This window comes from Leptonychotes weddellii, chromosome 1 (genome assembly GCF_054177405.1).
Source record: "Leptonychotes weddellii isolate Sample4059 chromosome 1, ASM5417740v2, whole genome shotgun sequence".
Classification (NCBI taxonomy): domain Eukaryota; kingdom Metazoa; phylum Chordata; class Mammalia; order Carnivora; family Phocidae; genus Leptonychotes; species Leptonychotes weddellii.
In genome coordinates this window covers 84,925,765-84,949,196 of record NC_138369.1, presented here as the reverse complement: position 1 = coordinate 84,949,196, position 23,432 = coordinate 84,925,765, and the positions used below count along the sequence as shown (strand labels likewise).

Here is a 23,432-nt window from a genome sequence, read left to right as displayed (position 1 = left end):
AAACCATTCTTTTTTTTAACTCAAATACTGTACCACTGAAACATTAAACCGAAACAGATGCTTACAGAAATAAGTGTTTTATTTCTGTAAAATGCAATATTATAACTAAAAGGAACTCTTGACAACAATTACAAAAGGAATTGGACAAGATTTTTGATTAAAAAAAAAAAAAAGGCAGGGGGGCCTGGGTGGCTCAGTCGTTAAGCATCTGCCTTCAGCTCAGGTCATGGTCCCAGGGTCCTGGGATCGAGCCCCACATGGGGCTCCCTGCTCTGCGGGAAGCCTGCTTCTCCCTCTCCCACTCCCTCTGCTTGTGTTCCCTCTCTTGCTGTGTCTCTCTCTGTCAAATAAATAAATAAAATCTTTAAAAAAACAAAAAAAGGCAGACATGTGAAAGAGCAGTGAGTACCACTGTCAGGTGGTTTCCCATCTTCTGCACAACACCTGACAACAAAATGAAGCTAATACACTTGACATATTTGATATTTCTGAATTGAATTAAGAGAACAAAATAATTTTAGACTATTATAATCAGTACATTCACTAGCCAATGTACTATATTTTAGGGTCTTTTTTTGTTTTTATTTTTTTTAGAATTAGTAACCAACACTATAAGCTGTAATCCCATCATTTTGGGATTCCTCAAGGCCCGCTCCTACATCCTCTATTCTCATTTTATACTTTCTCAAGTGTCTCATTCATGCCCATAATTTCATATACAACCTATATGCAGATTATTCACACATTGCTAACTCAAGCTTAGACTTCCTCTTGAGTTCCAGACAATGATGTCTAATTGTCTTTTAGATATCTTGAAGTCTTTTTAATTTCAACGTAACCAAAGCCACAGTCAGGATCTACTCTCTCACAAATCCCAAAACCAAGTACTCTTCCAAAATACCTACACTGCTTAATAAACTCACTCTTCCTCACCTCCTATATACTGTGTATTTCCATGTCCTATTGACTTTACTTTGTAAGTATCTCTCACATCTGTTCCCTACTCTCTTTTTCTATCATAACCACTGTAAGTCCAAGGTACCATCAGCTTTCATCTGCAACAGCCTCCTTCTGGTCTCCCTCCATCCACTCTTGCCACAGCCCTATCCTCCTAACCATTCTCTACTATAGCCAGAATAATCTTTTCAAAAGCAAATCTGAAATACAGAAACAAAAAAACAAAAGGCAAATCTGATCATGTCACTCAAATACTTAAAAATTTCAATGGTTTTCCATTGTTCTTAGCATTAAAGTCAAAATTACTTAACATGGCCCACAAGCCTGTCTATGGTCTGAAGTACCATCCCCTTCTACAGTTTCATCTTGGATTTTGCTTCTCTTGTTCTCTCTGCTCCAGCCTTTACTCAGTACCTTCTTTGTGCCACACTCCTTCTTGCCATGGTGCCTCTGAACGTAACTTTTATATCAGCCTAGAATACTCTTCTCTCCTAATTGTCTCAGTTGACTCTTTTTTATTTTTTAGATCTAGCTCATTTATCAGTTCCTCAAGAAAGCCTTTTTCTAACTTTTCTGACTCAGTAGGATGCCCTTATAATATGCGTGCTCTCCTAGCTCTATGCCCTTTACTTAGCAGCACTTAACTCATTTGTGCTTTTTCATTTATCTGTGCAATTTTCAAGTTATTGGGGTTTTGCCTTAATTAGACCATAAGCTCCATGAGTTAGTTATACCATATCTCAGTTTTGCCTGTGCTTGGACAAAGTAGATATACAAAATTTTTAAAAATACATTTTTAGGGGCACCTGGGTGGCTCAGTCAGTTAAGCATCTGCCTTCGGCTTAGGTCATGATCCCAGGGTCCTGGGATCGAGTCCCACAACTGGCCTCCCTGCTCAGCAGGGAGCCTGCTTCTCCCTCTCCCTCTGCCTGCTTTTCTCCCTGCTTGTGCTCTCTCTCTCTCTGTCAAATAAATAAATAAATAAAATCTTTAAATATATATATATTTTATACTAGCTGTTCTATTATATTCTAACAGTAAAAAATTAAGTAAAAGGATACCACTAATATTCTGTGCATTCATCAACACATTATTTCCATTTACCTATGTGTTTTTTATAATTTAACCCTACTTTTCCTGGAAAGCTAAGGAAAAGAACAAGAAACAAATGTACAAAAGTCAGCCATCGTGAGTCAAAAGTCACTGCGTTCACTGTGTGAAATAATACATTGAATGAGGAAGTGCCTTCAGATAAGCAGGCCAATGATTCCTACATGTTTCCTTAGAGCAAGTTCAGATCTACATATCTAAGGAAACCCAGAGTGATCTAATTACATAACAGGCTTAGAAGATGTCCTTGGCAAAGTTTATTCAGATCTATTGGTTTCAAAGCAGAAGCTGTGCTGAGAAAAGTAAAACACTTCCAGGAATTTTACTAGCTTAATGCACATTACACTCTTCTACTGAAGCAGAATATGGTTAGAAAATTAATCATATTGTATGTGCATGAATATTCAATAATGTCATTGAAAATAGGGCCATCGTGATTAAAAAGAAGTAGCAATAGTTTTACCATTATTATGAAATTCCATTACAGCAGCAATATTTACACTATCCAAACAGTGGTATAACTCTGAGTTCAATGAGTTTTTACTCACTGCTAAGAAATATAAATTTTAACTTGATCCTTACACAGACTTAGGAAACGTGAATCTTACTTACAAAACAAAGAAAAGATTCTTTCTTTCTCATGACTATTTAAACAATAGTTTACAGATAAATGATATAAAATTTCCTTTCTTTATTACTAAGATATATATATAACAATCTTTCAGAAGTAGTTTAAATGAATAGAGGGAAAAAGTGCTTCTTAGAGATTCCATTCAGTATAATATTTTTTAACCCATTCAAAAAACAATATAAACAAGTTTCACACTAGAAAGCTCTATAATGATGCAATTTGGAATTACCTATGATAAAGTATAAATTACTTCCTAAATTAAAATATTAAATTTTAGATAAAATAGCAGAAATACAGGAGAGAAAAATATTAACAAGAAGAAATTATTTAATTCCCTTTAACCTAGAATTCAGATGTGTTATTTTTACTTTATCTACCTAATTTTAAATTAATGCACAATGGATTGAATACTGCTAAAAGTAAAACTCTGATTTAAATCAAGTTGCTTTAAATGAACTAACTTCCAAATAAAAATAAAAATTCCAAAACATGCAAATTATTTTTATAGCTGAAGGAGAACTAAAAGTGAAAATGATACATTAATTTTCTCAAATTATTTAATGGTTAAGTCAATAAAGAACATATTGATCAATCAGTGTTTTATACCATAGAAAATACTAAATTTTAATATCCCTTTATTCTATAGCAAAGAGGAAAAAGACAGGTGAGAAATACTGAGTTGGAAAATAAGGCTAAAAAAGGAAACAATCAACAAAACTAAAAGGCAACCTATGGAATGGGAGAAGATATTCACAAATGACATATCAGACAGATAAAGGGCTAGTATCCAAAATCTATAAAGAATTTATCAAACTCAACAGCCCCCCAAAAAAATCCAGTCAAGAAATGGGCAGAAGACATGAACAGACATTTCTCCAAAGAAGACATACAAATGGCTAACAGACACATGAAAAAATGGTCAACATCATTCAACATCAGGGAAATACAAATCAAAACCACAATGAGATACAACCTCACACTGGTCAGAATAGCTAAAATTAACAGCATGGAGGTTCCTTAAAAAGTTAAAAATAGAACTACCCTACAACCCAGCAACTGCACTACTAGGTATTTATCTAAAGGATACAAACATAGTGATTGGAAGGGGCACATGCACCCCAATGTTTATAGCAGCAATGTCCACAATAGCCAAAATATGGAAAGAGCCCAGATACCCATCAACAGATGAATGGATAAAGAAGATGTGATATATATATAGATATAGATATAGATAGATAATGAAATATTACTCACCCATCAAAAATAATGAAACTTTGCCATTTGCAATGACATGAATGGAACTAGAGGGTATTATGCTAAATGAAATAAATCAGTTAGAGAAAGACAAATACCATATGATTTCAGTCATATGTAGAATATTTTTAAAGATTTATTTATTTATTTGAGAGAGAGCATGCAAGCAAGTGTGGGGAGGGGCAGAGGGAGAGGGAGAGAGAAACCTTAGCAGACTTCTTGATGAGCTCAGAGCCCCATGTGGGGCTCGATCTCATGACCCTGAGATCATGACCTGAGCTGAAACCAAGAGTCAGTCGTTTAACCGACTGCACCACCCAGGGTCCCCTCACTCATATGTGAAATGTAAGAAACAAAACAGATGAACACAGGGGAAGGGAAGGAAAAATAAAATAAGATAAAAACAGAGAAGGAGGCAAACCATAAGAGACTCTTAACTATAGGAAACAAACAGGGTTGCTGGAGGGGTGGTGGGTGGGGGGATGGGGAAATTGGGTGATGGGTATTAAGGAGGGCACTTGATATAATGAGCACTGGGTGTTATATGCAACTGATGAATCACTAAATTCTACCCCTGAAACTAATAATACATTATGTGTTAACTAAATTGAATTAAAAAAAAATAAGACTGAAGATACAGAGGGAAATAAAGGAGATGTCATTAAAAGACCATAAATAGACGAATGTGATTGTATCTCAACCCTCCTCCATCCCCCACAAAAAAGGGCAAGAGCTGTAAAAACTGCAGAAGGTCATTTAAAATATTTATCATACAGCATAATACTTATAAAAAACAATTTTCAGAAAATAAAGTATCTTATATTTAAAAACCCTGTCATGGGCGCCTGGGTGGCTCATTCATTAAGCGTCTGTCTTCGGCTCAGGTCATGATCTCAGGGTCCTGGGATCGAGCCCCGCATCAGGCTCCCTGCTCGGTGGGAGGCCTGCTTCTCCCTCTCCCACTCCCCTTGGTTGTGTTCCCTCTCTCCCTGTGTCTCTGTCAAATAAATAAAATCTTAAAAAAAAAAAACAACCTTGTCATATCTAAAGAGATCGGGGTATCATTACAAAGAACTGATTCATATTGAATGAGTCACCAGGGAATCCTTTAAATCTAAATTTAAATAATGTTTCTATAATAAAGATAAAGATGTAACCTCGTAAGTTCATAAGTTCTTAAAAGGAAAACTAATGGTATAATAAAACAAAATAGTTAACTCTTCAAATGCAAGAAAGTATAATATATATCACATTTCAAAGTACCTAAGAAAATATTCATACTCTTATACCAAAAAAGCATTCACCAGCACAATTTTCCTGTTTTAATGATAATGAAAAATTTTAGAGACTGAGAATAAAGAATTTCTCACTTCCATGTAATTAAGTAATATTAAATAAGAGATCTGCTGCCTTATCAAGTTCAGGATCATTTATCGTTACAAAAATGTTAGTTAAGTCTTCCATGATCATGAAAGTGTTCAAATTCTTGCTGTGTAAACAGTTTAAAATTATAAACTGAACACAGATGTTTGTAATACCACCAAGCAAAGGAGAATTAATGGGCTATATAAAAGCAGAATCTTTTGAATAAACTTGACACTTACCAATAATCCACAGTATAAGTAGATAGTCTATTCTTTCAAGGGCTGGCCCCATTGTGTTTTTCTTATCCTCATTGTAGACAAGAGAGTAGAGGTTTAATAACAGCAGGAATGTGAAATATGATGCTCCATGAATAATAAATTTCATAAAAGGAGTGTGAATGATTCTGCCAAACTGAGATTTGGGAGCTATCAAATAACAAAGTGACAAAACTGGCCAAAAGATGCCAACTGTCAAAACAGTCATTATCTTCTTACAGGTGGGCTTACGTCGGTAACCTGACATCTGCCCAAACCAAACAGTGTTCAGGAACTGCTGGCAGTTAGACTGTGAGACAAACTGGAAAGAACACACACATACACAAAAATAAATAAATATTAATAATTATTAATGAATAATTATTCTGTTAATAATTATTAATAAATAATTAATACCTATAAACATAATTTGATAATACCATTATTTAACTGATATTCAAAGTGTTACTATTTCAAAATCAATTCTATACAATCCACACAATTTTTTGTTTTTTGTTTTTCTTACATATAATAAAAGAGTGTAGAGGTTGAGAGCATAGACTCTGGAGCCAGATTACCTGGATTCAAATCCAGACTCTGCCACTTAATAATTGACCTTGAGCAAGTCTTTAAACCTCTTTAAGCCTCAAATTTCCCATCTATAAAATGGGGATAGTAATAGTCTCTACTCATAAACTTGTGATGAGGATTAAATGTAAAACTCTTAGAACAATGCCTGATTCATAGCATGTAGTATATAAGTATTAATATAAATAGCCTACTTAGCCATTTTGCAAAATAAAGACTCTCATAACGTTTGTGAAATTTCAAAGTTAACAACCACAAACCAAAGAAAAAAACTTCTGTCTAGAAGAACTACTGATTTCCGTTATAAGAAACCAAGATACTAAGATAGCAAATCAATCCAAGTCTAAACATCAGATATATTTATGCTCCATGAAAACATTGAGAATTTCTTAAAATGTATTATACTCTTAAATCTGCTTAAAACTAAATTCTGTGTAAGAAAAAAAGGAAATATATTACCAAATAAGAGGGAAATTCTAGTTCAAGTATAGGAATCAATTTATCAAAGTTTACAAAGCTTCTTTGTTTACTGATTTCAGAAGCAGTATTTTCCCAATATAATGCTCACATTGTGAAGTATAACTTAAGGATTCTGGTAACTGCAGATATAATAATGTGATCAGGTTTGAAATTACCATAGCACAAGTGATCATAATGTCATTCAGATATTAAATACTAATTGGTCAATCTTCTGTTTTTAAAATGATTTATCCTGGGCACTAGGAGGCTCAATCCGGTAGGCATCTGACTCATGATCTCAGGGTCCTGGGATGGAGCCCCGCGTTGGGCTCCCTGCTCAGCTTGGAGTCTGCTTCTCTCCCTTTCCCTCTGCCCTTTCCCACCGCTCATGCTCTCTCTCTCTCTCTCAAATAAATAAATAAAATCTTAAAAAAAAAAAAAGAAAAAGAAATTTCCTAATATACTATACTTGTTTTTGGCAGTTAAGTCTTAACTTCATTCTTCATTCTTCTGCTCAGATTCCAGTGCTCTTAGGGGATCTTAATTTGTCTCTCAAGATGAAATACTGGGGAGAGAAATAGCTTTTCCTCCTACCAACTACCCAGTTTAGTGGCATCCCAAACTTAGTGGTTTCTCCCTTCCCGCCAATATCAAAGGACTGACTGCTGTCCTTGCCATCCCTCTATATAATGATGATTTAATTAACAGTAATGTTAAATATGTAATTTGAAGAACAAAATTTCAACTAGAAATGTTTTAAGTCTGTGGTGGTTTTAAAACATTGATACAAATTCTTTGCTACTCTTCTCATCAAGAGGTGGCTTATCACTGTTTCATACCCTTCAATTCAACAAAGCTGTGATTGCTTTAATCAGTAAATTCTGGAAGAAGTGTTACTATGTGACTTCTGAGGGTAGGTTTTAAAAGGCCATGCAGCTTCTACCTTGTTTGAGGAACACTTGCTCTTGGTGCCACTAACTGCCATATAAAGCATCCTACTACCCGAAGTTACCATGCTGTGAGGAAGCCCAGGCTACATGTAGGCACTCTGGGCAGCCCTCAGAGGCTTCTTAGACTATCTCCTTACAGTCAACCCACCATGATGACCATGCCCCTCTGTGATTCCAGTAGTACGTGCTCAGGAGGCCCATCCTCTATGGATCCAGCCGGCCCACTCAAGAGCTCCCTGTTGGAGTCCTCAGCGGCTGCTCAGGCACCAGACATTTGAGTGAAAAAGCCTCCAGATGATTGTAGCCCCCAGTCATCTGAGCTATCTCCAGCTGAGACCCTAGACACAGTGAAGCAAGGACAAATTATCCATCCTTGCTGTGCCCTTTCCTAACTCCTGGCCTACACAATCCAAGAGCATAATAAAATGATTATAAAATAATTATAAATGATTATGAAATACTGTTTTATGCCACTAAGTATCAGGAGTTTGCTATTCAGGACAGATTACCTAAACAAAGTCTACCAACTATTTGGGAAGATATTATCCTTCCCTTTGATCATATCTAGAAAATCTAGTTTAAAAAACTGTATTTTCATTCATCCTTAAAATTACGGAGTATTTTCCTTTCAAATAAAAATATTATTACTACTTCTTGTTTCCTTGCATCTTCTTTAGAATGGAACATTTGGTTACATCTGTGAGTCCTCAGGTGATATATATATATATATCAATCATTAGGAAACTGGCTCTTAGTTTTTCCTTCCCTAACCAGGATAATCTCAGGTCTTTCCACCTTTCTTTGAGGTTCTTTTTCCAATCCCTTAAGTTGATTTTATATCTTGTTATCTCTTTATTCTATCATTTTCTAGTATTTCATGTCTATTTAGGTTGTGGAACACAGAAGTAAATAAATTAACCTAAGATCTAGTCAAAATGTATATTAGAGGATGATTACATCAGGGGTTCTATATTGTTTCTATTTATACAGATTAGTGTTGTATTTCCTTTTTAAGCACACAGGTATGTTGTTGATTTATAATCTTACAGTTACACTGGTCCAAAATCTTGTGTTTAATTTTTTCCTATAAATGTTTTATCTTAATCAAGAACCTAGAGTACTAGAAAAAGCATAGGATTTGAAATCAGAAATCTGGATAAGTGACATACTATGTAGGTAATGTTAAACACCTTAAAATTCCTGTACCAATTTCCTGAGTCACAAAACCATTATGAGGCTCAAATTTTCAACCAAAATAATACAAAATTCTGCTCCAGCACCAAAGGTCCTATATCTTGCCGTCCACAATTATCTGTCTCAGGTCCCATTTTTATATTAATACAAATCTGATAAGCAAGTTTTATTCCAACATCTATATTAATAATAAAAATACTGTGCCTTAAGGGCGTCTGGGTGGGCTCAGTTGGCTGAATGTCCAATGAGTTTGGCTCAGGTCATGATCTCAGGGTCGGGAGATTGAGCCCTGTGATGGTTCTGCACTAAGTGCAGAGTCTGTTTGTCCCTCTCCCTCTGCCCTTTCCCCTGCTTGTGCTCTCACTCTCTCATGCTCTCTCTCTCAAATAAATAAATCAAATCTTTAAAAAAAAATAATGGGTCTTAGAAAAAATATCTTAAAAGTATCATTTACCAATACCTCATACTATCAACTGGATATCATTACCTACATAGAAACACCCATATTTAGTAAATTATCTCAAAAAATGAAATTTAAAATGCATACCTTCCTTCTTCAAGTTCCTGAATCGTGTATCGTGTGTGTGTGTGTGTGTGTGTATGTGTGTGGGGGGGGGTGAGGGGATTAGAAACAGGTATTTCCCTTAATAAGAAGAGATGATGCCAGGAGAGCCAGATTCAACTTAGTTATCATATCATGTGCTTCTCCACCTTTGGGTTTCAATGAATTAACAAATAAGAACCAGGAAACACACTATCTGATACTTTACTTTTAAATAGAAAGGAACTATTACTGTAGAAAGCGCTATTTATAACCAAATCAACAAAACAAACCTATGACTGACAAAACACAAGATGGAAACATCATTGTGAAAGTACTTACTATACAAAATCTTACCTCAATAGCTACTACTTGGCAAAAATGTTAAATTAATATCCATATTATTATTATAATTAATATTGTTAAAAGCAACTTGTGTCAACAATACTTCAATTTTTTTAAAAAAAGGAAAGTAGTAAAACTGTCCTTGAACCAAAAAATAATAATAGCAACTGCCATTTATTGAGTATTTGCTTAATGCCATACTCATTGTACTAAACTTTTAAAGTACATATCCTTGGGGTGCCTGGGTGGCTCAGTCGGGTAAGCATCTGCCTTTGGCTCAGGTCATGATCCCAGGGTTCTGGAATTGAGCCCCACATTGGGCTCCCCACTCAGCAGGGAGTCTGCTTCTCCCTCTCCCTCTGACCCTCATCCCAGTTCATGCTCTCACTCCCTCTCTTAAATAAATAAATAAAAATCTTTTTAAAAAAGGGATAGTAGAGTACATATCTTTAATTCTTAATTAATTGCTCTGAACCACTGTGGAGGAAATAATTCTTTTTTAAGAGATTTATTTATTTATTTTATATAGAGAGAGAGGCCTAGCAGGAGGGGCAGAGGGAGAGGGAGAGAGAACCCCAAGTAGACGCCACACTGAGCGAGGAGGCTGGCTCTATCTCATGACCCTGAGATCATGACCTGAGCAGAAACCAAGAGTCAGACACTTAACTGACTGTGCCACCCAGGCACCCTGAAAATAATGTATATATATCACAGAAAACCTCATACCTCCTTTTGGTTATATTTGATAGCAAGTTTTAGACGACTTAAATTCATTCTTTCTTCTAGTAATCCCCGTTTGTCAAGAGGCTCATCACTAGATGTATGGTTTAGGATAACTTCCAATTCTCGTGAATTCCGGGCTTGTGCAAGCAAATCTTTAGCAAACATTTTACATTGTCGGGCTAGCTCCTCATAATCATTCCTGCAAAATGCAACAGTTTATTATTAGAAATGTCACTTCCGACTTTTAATTATTTACTCAGTAACATTTTAATTCTGATAGGGCTATACAAAATCTGAAGTCATTTTGTGCTGATGGTCAAAAGAACCTATTGGTACATAAATTCTCTACAGCTTTGGGGAAAACTCTAACACAATTATGTACTCTGTGTTTCACACTGATAATTTTAGATGAGTACAGTATTTCCTTATATATACTGATATTCCTAGAAATTCTGATTATAGTTGTCAACCAGTTATTAACTCATTTGCCCTTATTCTCTGTAAGCTTGATATAAAACTTCCTTTTATATGACTTATCTAAACAATAGATAATAATAATGCTATCCAATAAATATTACTATGTAACTTTTAATGAGAGGTATTTTCAGTAATAGTCTACAACATGTTGTATGCTACTTCTGATATTAAAATAATATTCTGATTCACTTTAAAGTGTTCATTTGAGCAAAAGTCAAGTTGGACAGAAAAGACAATGAAATACTCCTAGTAAAGGATTTCCTTTCATAATCACTACTCCTTGAAACTTAGGATTTAAACTGCTGGTTAAAGATAGGCCTAAATTAACCAACTTGTGAGAAATTAAGAAGTTTTAACAGATAATCCTCTTTAAGAACATCAATTACGTTAAAATTACATCTGAGTATAATAACTTGAAAATAAAGTTAGAAATAAATATGAGTCAACTGGGGTCATATTTCAGAAAATAATTTTTATTCAGTTTTTTTCTCCTTACTGGGAAAGGAAGGGAAAACAGAAAAATTTCCCAATGATTAATCATCTATACAATGGGATTTTCCATAAACAGAAAATTATCACTCAAAGAATTAAAAACTTTTCCTTAGAGGCTAACATTTTTCTCATCTACTCTTTGCATTTACTATATAACCAAAACTACCTAAGAATAAGTAATTGGATTTCTTTAACAAATGAAGTATTACTGCTTCTTAGTCTAGGAATCTAATTACAGATGAGAATATTCATCAAAAGTGTGTATTATTACAAAGAGGTCTCATCTTTAGGTAAACACTGACAGACCACTAAATTCAGTAAAATTAATATATTCTATTAATCTAATTTTCTTAATCTTTAACAAATTATTAGAAGACTAATAAGTGGCTATATAGTTTAGATGGAAATATAGTAGACTAGAAGCCAGGAGTCCCATGTTCTAGTTATAACTTTTGCTAACTCTGTTCCTAATTAGATGCTGCTATCAGTAAGATATCTAACCTATATAGATCACCTTTCTTGTCTACAAAAACAAGGGGATTGAAGTAAATGGATTCTATGATCTATGTTCAAAATCTAACTTTATTATCCTATGATTACAGAATAATCATAGCAGTTGCTTCAAATCCTTTTTGGAAGGAGCTGAATGAATTCTATTTTATAAGGTAACTCAGAACTCCAATTATAAGATTATAATAGGAAATTCTTCAGATTTAAAAGGAATAATTTATTAACAGCCTCATATGCTAATAAGTTAAAAGTAGCAACAAGTTACGTTTTAACCATGTCTTATGTGTTTCTCAAAGTATATACTTTATGTCATACCAAGTTTAAATAAATTTTAACTTATCCAAATTGAAATACAGGAGTTCCATACTTGAAAACTTATAAACAGGTATATTTAAAAAGTTTCTAGAACTCAGCTATCAAGAACACACTATAAACTGCTGTTAAGGCATAAGAAAACTTCAAGCTTCTTATCGGCCTTCCAGGAAGAAGTCTGAATCTTTCCATCTTGTCAAGTCACGAGAGGAGTGTAATGCAAAGACATGAGGCTCCCACAGCAGCTAGACTTAAAAGGAAAGGTAGAGATAGGTATTACCTGCCCCCCAGAAACCTCACAGCAGGAACTGGCAAGAAATGATCAATTTCTCCTTCTTCGGGGGCCACCAGGGATACTTTAACATAAGGGAAAATCTCAAAGCTTTTCCTCAAGTCTACGAAATGTAGTTTTCTAAGGACTTTTATTTTTTTAATGTTTAAATTAGTAGTTTAATAGTCTGCTTTTTCCAGAACCTTTTTTTTGTCCCCCCAACTTAACTCTCCAAGGGAAATTGATAACAATGATTCTTTGTGTCAAAATTACATTTAACTCTTCATTTCAGAAGAAAACTCAGAATGGGATTTATCCCTCTTAACCAGTAGTATTTTATTTTTTATGTCTAAATGTTATGTGTCTCCTAATAGAAAATCTCACCAAACAGTGAAAAGGGACTATGTCTGTGTGTGTGAAATGTCCCTGACACACAGAAAGCATTTTATATGCTTCTGAAAGTTATGAAGGATCAGGCTCTCAGGGTGATTATAGTATCTAGGAATGAGGGGAGGTAGAATAGAGAGCAGTTACAAATTTCCCCTTGCTTAAGGCTGCCACACCCCCTACTCTTCACTCTTAGAACTCCTTTGGCAACATTAAACAAAGGGGGAATTTAAGGATGGTGCAAGAATGGCAAAGGGCAGGTGGGGAAAGAGTGACCTAAGTAACATCAAAGTCTATTCCATTGAGCCTGAAGGAAAATCCCAAGTAGGTGGCAGCAAGGTCTGGTCATCTTGGATCAAAAGAAAATAAATATAAACATGAATTTGGTTCATGAAAAAAAACTCGGGTTGAAGGGATTCTGGAAAAAAAGGATATAATTTACAATTTCCACTCATTCCCACCTGAATTCCACCTCCACAAGGCTTAATTCTTTTAAATCAGCACTAAGTTCAAATGCTCTCAGAATTGGATCCTCCTCTGTTAACATTATTAGAGCTGGACTGGCCAAACAGCGATATATATCAAGACGAAACCTGTGATAAAATTTGATTCCATAATGTAAAATAAATGGATTGTACACATATAATTAGTATTTTCAACCTACAATTTTCATAAATTTAAAATTAAAATACTATAAAATTAAAAGAAAATAAAACAACTATAATATACTTAGGATAACTACATAAAAAGACTTAAAAAATAAGTCTTTGTATTTTTCAATCCAATTTAATTAAAAAATTTCTATTCCTGAACCCAATAGTATTTTAAATGAAACAGGCTAGTAACTAATACATTTTGAATATGATGTGAATGGTTATTAAATTTTTCCTTCCTCAGTGATAAGGCTATATTAATATGCTAGATATGCATAACACATGACTCACTCAACCAGGTTGTTTTTTAAAGATGTTTCAAATCTTAAGAATGAAATCATTCATTTATGCATAATCTCTAGCTAACAGAAAAGCACATTCCTTTACCTTTTGTAAACTAGTTAAGGTTCACATTCAATACCTAAATAGGAAGCAAACCAGGAAATTTTTGCTATAATTCTTTCATTTATAAATATATAATTCTTAATTTATAAATTTGATAGATATTATATATTTTCTCCCAAACATAAATACATGCTTGTTATTAAAAAAAGCAAGCAGTTTAGGGGAGCCTGGGTGCTCAGTCGGTTAAGCATCTGCCTTCAGCTTAGATCATGATCCTGGGGTCTGGGACCGAAGCCCACATCAGGCTCCCTGCTCAGCGGGAAGCCTGCTTCTCCCTCTCCCTCTGCCTGCTGTTCCCCCTTCTTGTGCTCTTACTCTCTCTCTGTCAAATAATTAAGTAAATAAACAAATAAATAAAGCAAGCAATTTAGAAACTTGATGGTCCCCAGTTCTCCTCCTTCCACCAACTCTACTCCTCAAAGAATGGTCGGTCACTTACAGAGAATTGTGAATATCCTTGACATTTTTGATTCACACACAAACATAATCAGACATACTATATATAAAGGAACAACTCCTTCTATATCACTACATATAGAGTCATGTCATTTTTTCCCAAAACTGGATGGTTTCCCATTTGATGGCATCTCATCAGATCTCCAAAAATGGAAATTTCAGTTGCTTCTAATTTTTTACTTTTATAAATAATGCAGCAATGAATATTCTTTAATTCATATATTCTTTGCACACTTAGAATTGCTGGATAAAATGGCATGTGTATTTTAAATTCTAATAGCTGCTTCCAAAGCACTAACAATAAGGAGAGCTCATTTTCCCCTACATCATCATTAGTATTTTGCCACTCTAACAGATGAAAAATGGAATTTTATCTGAATTTCTTTAGAAGCTTAAGCGTCCTTCCCTGTTTACTATTCATTTATACTATTTCTGTAAACTCCTGTTCATTTTCATTAGCCTATTTTTCTGATAGTTGTTTATTTTTTAAAATCAATTTGTAAGATCTACATATCAAAGAAATTAGCCCTTTGTCTAGTCAAAGTATTTTAAATACTTTTTTCCCCAATTTATTGTTTGTCTGTATTCCCCAACTAACCCAGAGATTCATCAGGAAACAGTAGAACTCTTAAAGGCTCAGAGTGTATTAGCATAAACTTTACCCAAATCAGTGGCTCACCTATACAGACCCTGAAATGACCCTTAGGAATCAAGGCTAAAGAATAAAAATAATCAGGGGCACCTGGGTGGCTCAGTAGGTTAAGCATCCAACTCTTGGTTTCAGCTCAGGTCATGATCTCATGGGTTGTGGGATTGAGCCCTGCACCCAGCTCTGTGCTCAACAGGGAGTCTGCTTGAAGATTCTCTCCCTCTGTCCCGCCCCCCATCACATGTGCACTCTCTCTCTAAAATAAATAAATTTAAAAAAAAAAAAGAATCAAAAACTAAATTAGGCACAGAGATCTACAATTGTACATTACAGGGAGACAGATTTTGCAGGCCAGAAAAATAATAATAAAAAAACAATCTTAGAAAAGTAAAACAGTATTCATAGTTGCTATAATATATACTAGACTGTCCAGATTTCAAACAAAGAAATACTAGATGTGCAAGAAAAAGTCAAGCTGTGCCTCACTGAGGAGCAACATCAGAGGGGAAAGACAGACTTCACAAAAATAATCCAGCCAGATGCTAAAAAAAAAAAAAAAAAGTAAATAACAATAACAAGGCCCAGAAAATGGAGGGAACCAGCACACAGAGTTGCTACAATATATTATCTAAAATGTCCAGTTTCCAGTGAAAAATTAGGAGACATGCAAAGAATTAAGAAAACATGTTTCATACCCAAGCGGGAGAAAAAAAACCAAACAGGTAACAGAAACTGCCTTTGAGAGTGACCAGAAGTCAGATTTAACAGAAAAAGATTTCAAAGTAGCCATTATAAATATATACACAAAACTAAAGAAAGTATGATTAAAGAAGTAAAAGAGGTCATGATGACAATCATGCAGATTCTCAAGCAGAGAATATCAATACACAAACATAAATTATGAAAAAGAACAAAATGGAAATTATGAAATTGAAAAGTACAACAACTAAAATTTACCATTCACTAGAGGGGCTTGTAATAGGTTGGGCTGTGTCCCCCTAGAGTTCACATGTTGAAGTCTTATCCACTAGTACCTCAAAATGTGAACTTATTTGAAGACAGGGTCTTTAAAGAGGTAATCAAGTAACAATGAGGACATTAAGGTGGAACTAAATCCAGTATGATTAGTGTCCTTATAAAAAATTCGGGGTATTGTGAAGACAGGAATACATACAGAGAGAATACCATCTGAACATGAAGATGGCCATCTACAAGCCGATGACAAGAGGCCTGGAACAGAATCTTCCTTCACAGCCCTCAGAATAAACCAACCCTGCCAATACCTTAATTTTGGATTCCTAGGCCCCAGAATTGTAAGACAATAAATTTCTGTTGTTTAAGTCACCCAGTGTGGTATCTTATTATGTTAGCCTTAGCAAAATAATGCAGGGCTCAACAGTAGATCTGAACTTGCAGAAGAAAGAACTACCAATCTTAAAGATATATCGATAGAGATTATGGAAGCCAAAGAATAAAGAGAAGAAAAAGAATGAGGAAAAATGAACAGAAATTCACAGAGATATGTAATACTATTAAATACAACGACATACTCATAATGGGTACATACCAGGAGAGAAGAGAAGAAGAAAAAATATTTGCAAAAATAATAGCTAACAACTTACCATATTTATTGAAAAACAATAATGTGCACATCCAAGAAACTCAACAAATTCTAAGTAGGATGATGCAAATAGACTCAAAAACCAAATCATGGTAAATATGCTGAAAGTCAAAGGCAGGGAAAAACTCTTGAAAGCAACAAGAGGAAAGTGATGAGTCACTTACAAGGGAACCCCAATAAGACTAACAGCAAACTTCTCAGTAGAAACAATAGAGGGATAAAATATTCAAAGCACTCAAAGAAAAAAAAAACTATCAAAAATCCTATAACCAGCAAACCTATTATTCAAAAGTAAAGGCAAAATAAGAACTTTACCTGATAAACAAAGACTAATTGAATACATTCCTAGCAGACCTGCCTTACAAGAAATACTAAAGGAAGTTCTTCAAGCTGAGAGCAAGTGATCCAAGATGGTAATTCAAATCCACATGAACAAAGAGCACAAGTAAAAGTAGTTATGTAATTATAAAAGACACTATAAATGTATATTTCTCTCTGCCTCTTAACTGATTTAAAAAGCAATTATATAGGGGTGTCTGGGTGGCTCAGTCGGTTAAGCATCAGACTCTTGATTTTAGCTCTGGTCATGATCTCAGAGTCATAAGATCCAGCCCCACATCAGGCTCCATGCTGTGGAATCTGCTTGAGATTCTCTCTCTCCCTCTCCCTTAAATAAATAAATAAATATGGGGTGCCTGGGTGGCTCAGTCAGTTGAGTGTCTGCATTTGGTTCAGGTCAGATCCCAGGGTTCTGGGATCAAGCCCCGCGTTGGACTCCCTGCTCTGCTCCCTCTCCCTCTGCCTACCACTCTGCCTACTTGTGCTCTCTCTCTTTCTCTCTCTGTGTCAAATAAATAAATAAAATCTTTTTAAAAATAATAATAAAAATAAATAAATAAATAATCTTTAAAAAGCAATTATATAAAATAATATGTGTACAATGTATCATTTGGACTATAATAACACAGAGAAATGTAATACATATATAATGTATTCACCAATAACAGCACAAAATAAGTGGACAGGACTACAGCTGTAATAGACTAAAGAAATGACGACAGTAAAATAATAATTACAACAATATGTTGTTGGGTTTGTAATATTAATAGATGAAATATGTATAACAATTACCATTAAAAGAATGGAAAAGAGAATAGAGCTATATAGAAGTAACATTCTATATATTATTAGAATTAAGCTAGTATTAATCTGAAGCTGAAAATTTTTAAAAAACCCTGAAAACATATAAGTAATTCATTAATGATATTAAAATGCTAATTAGAAAATATACACTCAATGCAAAAGAAAGCACTAATGAAGGAACAGAGAACAAGAAAGAAAGACATAAAGGAAACAAAAGAAGAGACATACAGAAACCAGAAAGCAAAATGACATATGTGAATACAACTATGTTAATAACATTAAATGTGAATGGTTTAAACAATCCAATTAAAAGGCAGAAGTTCTCAGACTAGATTTTAAAAAAGCATAATCTAACTATATGTTGTCTACAGGAGATACAATTTAGATTCAAAGATACAAATAGATTTGAAAGTAAAAGTCTGGAAAAAGATATATCATGCAAACAGCAACCACAGGAAACCTGGAGTAGCTATACTAATATCAGACTTTAAAACAAACAAACAAAAAAATGTTACTAGCAATAAAGAGGGACATTTTATAATGATAAAAGGTCAAAGAAGATATAACATTTATAAACATATTTGTAACTAACAACAGAGCACCAAAATCATGAAGAAAAAATTAATAGAAATGGAAAAATAGACAACTGAACAATAACAAACAGAGACTTTAATACCCCACTTTCAGGGCGCCTGGGTGGCTCAGTTGGTTGGGCGACTGCCTTCAGCCCTCAGGTCATGGTCTCGGGGTCCTGGGATCAAGTCCCGCATCGGGCTCCCTGCTCTGCGGGAAGCCTGCTTCTCCCTCTCCCACTCCCCCTGCTTGTGTTCCCTCTCTCGCTGTGTCTCTCTCTGTCAAATAAATAAATAAAATCTTTGAAAAAAAAAAAAATACCCCACTTTCAATAATGGATAGAACAACCAGACAAAAGTCAACAAGGGAAGAAAAGAATTAAGCAACACCATTAACCAACTAGACACTGACAGAACACTCCATCTGCCAAGGATAAGTTATATATTCTGAAACATTCTGAGATCTAATATTTCTCTCCCAGAAATTGGTAAAATAAATGGATAGAAAACCAGGAGGGATAAGGAAGACTCAAATACTATGAAAGAATATATGATTGAACTGAAATTTATTGAATGCTCACCCCAAGAGTACATAGAATATTCAAGAGTATTATTTCAAGAGTACCAAGAATATTCTCCATGTCAAACTACAGGGTAGGCCATAGAACTAGTCTTAATATACATCTTTTTAAAGAATGAAATCATAAAAAGTACTTTCTCCAAATTAAGCAATGGTTTCTTAGCTGTAATACCAAAAAGAGGTCAACTGGACACCACCAAAATTTAAAACTTCTATGCTTCAAAGTACATCATCAAAAAAAGTGAAAAGATAACTGATAGAATGTGAAAAAAGATTTGCAAATCATATCTGATGAGGGACTTGTATCCAGAATTAAAAAAACAAAACAAAACAAAACTCTTACAATTCAGCAATAAAAAAGCAGATAACCAATTAAAACACTGGGAAGCGGATTTGAATAGAAATCTCCAAAAAAGATAAGCAAATGACCGATAAGAACTTGAAAGATGTGATTTATATGAAATATCCAGAAAAGGCAAACCCATAAGAACAGAAAGTAAATTTAGTGGTTTCTAGCAGCTGGGAGAGTGACTGTTAATGAGTATAGTGTTTCTTCTGGATGTGATAAAATGTTCTGGAATTAGATAATGATGGTCAATGTATAACTACATGAATATTGTAAAAGGGTGAATTTTAAAATACATGAATTATATCTCAATAAATTATATCTCAATAAAGTTATTTTTTAAAGATTTTTATTTATTTATTTGAGAGGGAGAGAGAGAGAAAGAGCACAAGAGCAGAGGGAGGGAGAATCAGACTCCCCACTGAGCAGGGAGCCTGACACGGGGCTCCATCCCAGGACGCTGGGATCATGACCTGAGCCAGAAGGCAGACGCTCAACTGACTGAGCCACCCAGGTGCTCCTAAATAAAGTTATTTTAAAAATACAGTATATTCTCCAATCAATTAATTTAGAAATTAAATTAGAAATCACCAGTAGAAAGAAGTCTGGGAAATCCCAAAATATGTGAAAGTACAACAGCACATTTTAAAATAAACCATGAATTAAGAGAATGAAAAGACAAGCCTTTGCAAAAAACATATCTGATAAAGGACCCTGTATATAAAGTATACAAAGAACTCTTAAAACTCAACAATAAGAAAACAAACAATCCAATTAAAAAGTAGGCAAGAGATCTGAACAGACATCTCACAAAAGAAGATATACAGATGGCAAATAAGCATATAGAGATGTACAACATGATACATCACTAGGGGATGGCAATTAAAGCAACAGTGAGATACTATACCATTACACACCCATTAGAAAGGCCAAAATCCAAACCCTGACAATATCAAATGCTGGTCAGGATGTGGAGCAACATGAACTTCATTCATTGTTGGTAGGAATGCTGAATGGTGCAGGCAATTTGCAAGATAGTTTGGCAGTTTCTTAAAAAAGTACACATATTCTTGGGGCGCCTGGGTGGCTCAGTCGTTAAGCATCTGCCTTCGGCTCGGGTCGTGATCCCAGGGTCCTGGGATCGAGCCCTGCATCAGGCTCCCTGCTTGGTGGGAGGCCTGCTTCTCCCTTTCCCACTTCCCCTGCTTGTGTTCCCTCTCTCTGTGTGTCTCTCTCTGTCAATAAATGAATAAAATCTTTAAAAAAAAAAAAAAGTATACATATTCTTACCATATGATCCAGCAATCACACTTCTTGGTATTTATCTAATGAGTTGAAAACTTATGTCCACACAAAAACCTTTACATTAATGTTTATAACAGCTTTATTTATAACTTCCAAAACTTGGAAGCAATCAAGATGTCTTTCAGTAAATGAATGGATAAACTGTAGTACCTTCATACAATGGAATATTATTCAGTGTTAAAAAGAATCATACTGTCAAGCCATGAAAAACATGAAGGAAACTTAAATGCATATTACTAAGTGAAAGAAGCCAATATGAAAAGGCTACATACTATATGATTCCAATTATATGACATTACAGAGAAAAGTTAAAACCATGGAGACAGTTAAAAAAAAAAAAATCAATGGTTGCCAGGGGCTTGGGGTGAGGGAGGGCTAAATAAGTGTAATGTAGGGGATCTTTAGGGCAGTAAAACTATTTCCTATGATACTATAAATAGAAAGTCCCAAATAGAAAATTCAGAACCAAGAATCCAAGGCAAGGATATTCACTCTTACTAACTTACATTCAACATCACACTGGAGGTTCTAGCCAGTGCAATAAGGCAAGAAAAATGAAGTCCTAAAGATTGGAAAAGAAGTAAAACTGTCTCTACTTACAGATGATATAATCTTATATATAAAAATCTTTAGGAATCTAAAAAGCAAACAAACAAAAAGCTCTATTAGAATAAATGAGTTTAGCAAGATCACAAGATACAAAATCAGTTTTATTTCTATATACTAGCAATGAACCATCTATGAATGAAATTAAGAAAGCAATTCATGTGCAATATTATCAAAACAAATAAAATACTTAGGAATAAATTGTAAAATAAATTGTAAAAATGAAGCACAAGACCTATACACTGAAGACTAGAAAACATTGCTGAAAGTAATTAGGAAGATCTAATAAAATGGAGAGATACACCATGTTCACAGATTGAAAGATTTAATATTATTAAAATGGCAATCCTCTCCAAATTGGTTTAATGCAACTCCTCTTAAAAATCCAAGCAGGTATTTTCGTAAAAATTGATAACTCATTCTAAACTTTATTTGCAAATGCAAAGAACACAGCCTAGCCAAAAATTTTAAAAAAAGGATGAAAGATGAAACACTTACATTTTGTTTCAAGTTTTGTTTTATTTCAAGTTTTTATTTAAATTCCAGTTAGTTAACATATGGTGTAATATTAGTTTCAGAAGTAGAATTCAGTGATTCATTGTTTACATATAACACCCAGTGCTCTGGGTGCCTGGGTGGTTCAGTTGGTTGGGTGTCTGCCTTTGGCTCGGGTCATGATCCCAGGGTCCTGGGATTGAGTCCCACATCGGGTTCCCTGCTCAACGGGGAGTCTACTTCTCCCTCTGCCCTTCCCCCCACTTCTCTCTCTCAAAAAAAGTAAATAAAAATCTTAAAAAAAATAACACTCAGTGCTCATCACAAGTGCCTCCTTAATACCCATCACCCATTTAACCCATTCCTCTGCCCACCTCCCCTTCAGCAACCCTCAGTTTGTTCTCTATAGTTAAGAGTCTGTTTTATGGTTTGCCTCTCTCTTTTTTTTTTCCTTATGGTCATCTGTTTCTGAAATTCCACATATGAGTGAAATCATACACATTATCTGATTTAAAAGTTGACTATAAAATTACAGTAATCAGGACACAGTGATATTGGTGTAAGGACAGACTTATAGATTAATGGAACAAATTAGAGTCTAGAAATAAAATCATACATACATGCTCAAATGATTTCTGAGGTGTAAAGATAATTTACTGGGGAAAACAATACTCTTCAACAAATGGTAGTAGAACAAATGATTGGATATTGCAAAAAAATTTAAAAAAAGAACTTAGATCTTTATCTCACACACATATAAAAGTTTACTCAAAATAGATTATAGACTTAAATGTAAATCATACAACTATAAAACTTCTAGAAGAAAACAGATTTTCTAGGAGAAAATCTTTGTGACCTTGGGTTAGGCAAATATTTCATACATATGACACAAGAAATAATCTACAAAAGATAAAAGTGACAAAATGGGCCTCATCAAAATTAAAAGTTTTGCTCTTCAAAAGACACCAAGAAGAAAATGAAAAGACAAGTCACAGACTGGGAGAATTCATTTGCAAAACATATATCTGATAAAGGACTTGTGTCCAGAATATACAAAGAACTTTTACAACTTAATAAGACAAACAACCCAATTTTTAAAAATGGGAAAAAATCTGAATAGATACTTCATCAAAGAAGATATATTAATGACATATAAACACATGATAAGATCGTTGATATTATAAGGCATAAGGGAAATGCAAATTAAAACCACAATGAGATACTACTACACTTCTGCTAAAATGGCTAAGATCAAAAAAACTAACAATATAAAGTGTTGGTGACCATGTGGAGGAATTGAAACCATCATATATCACTGATGAGAATGTAAAGTGATACAATCACTTTGGAAAACAGTTCGGCAGTTACTTAAAAAGTTAAACATACACTTACCATACAACCCAGTAATTCCACTCCTAGGTATCTACCCAACAGAAATAAAAAAAATATGTCTACACAAAAACTTATATGTGAATGTTCACTGCCAAAAACTAGAAACATCTCAAATGTCCATCATCTAGTGAATGTATAAACAAAAGATTCATCCTTCATCCTTAAAATGATATACTACTCAACAATAAAAAGGAATAAACTACTGATATATGCAATATGAATGAACCTCAAAATATTATGCTAAGTAAGAGAAGCTAGAGACATAAGTCAATATATTGTATGATTCTACTTACATGAAATTTCTAGAAAAGAAAAAAACTATAGGATATAGACAGAAAAAAGATCTGTGGTTGCTTGGAGCTAGGAATGGGAGCAGGGACTGACTAAAA

General features: G+C 34.3%; 1 protein-coding gene across 7 annotated transcripts in view; it reads right to left on the bottom strand.

Moving 5' to 3' along the window:
* TRPC1 (transient receptor potential cation channel subfamily C member 1) overlaps positions 1 to 23,432 on the bottom strand; it is a 71,323-nt gene that overhangs the window by 22,247 nt on the left and 25,644 nt on the right. For 4 of the 7 annotated variants that reach the window (XM_006731768.3, XM_006731769.3, XM_031026471.2 and 1 more), the window contains 3 exons: positions 13,282 to 13,413; positions 10,375 to 10,570; positions 5,557 to 5,893 (listed from right to left, as the gene is read on the bottom strand). In XM_006731768.3, coding sequence (XP_006731831.1) covers positions 5,557 to 5,893; positions 10,375 to 10,570; positions 13,282 to 13,413 — 665 coding nt within the window. Of the gene's footprint in view, positions 1 to 5,556; positions 5,894 to 10,374; positions 10,571 to 13,281; positions 13,414 to 15,076; positions 15,919 to 23,432 lie in introns of those variants that run through there. The other 3 variants (XM_031026470.2, XM_081827342.1, XM_081827343.1) reach the window with 2 other exon arrangements.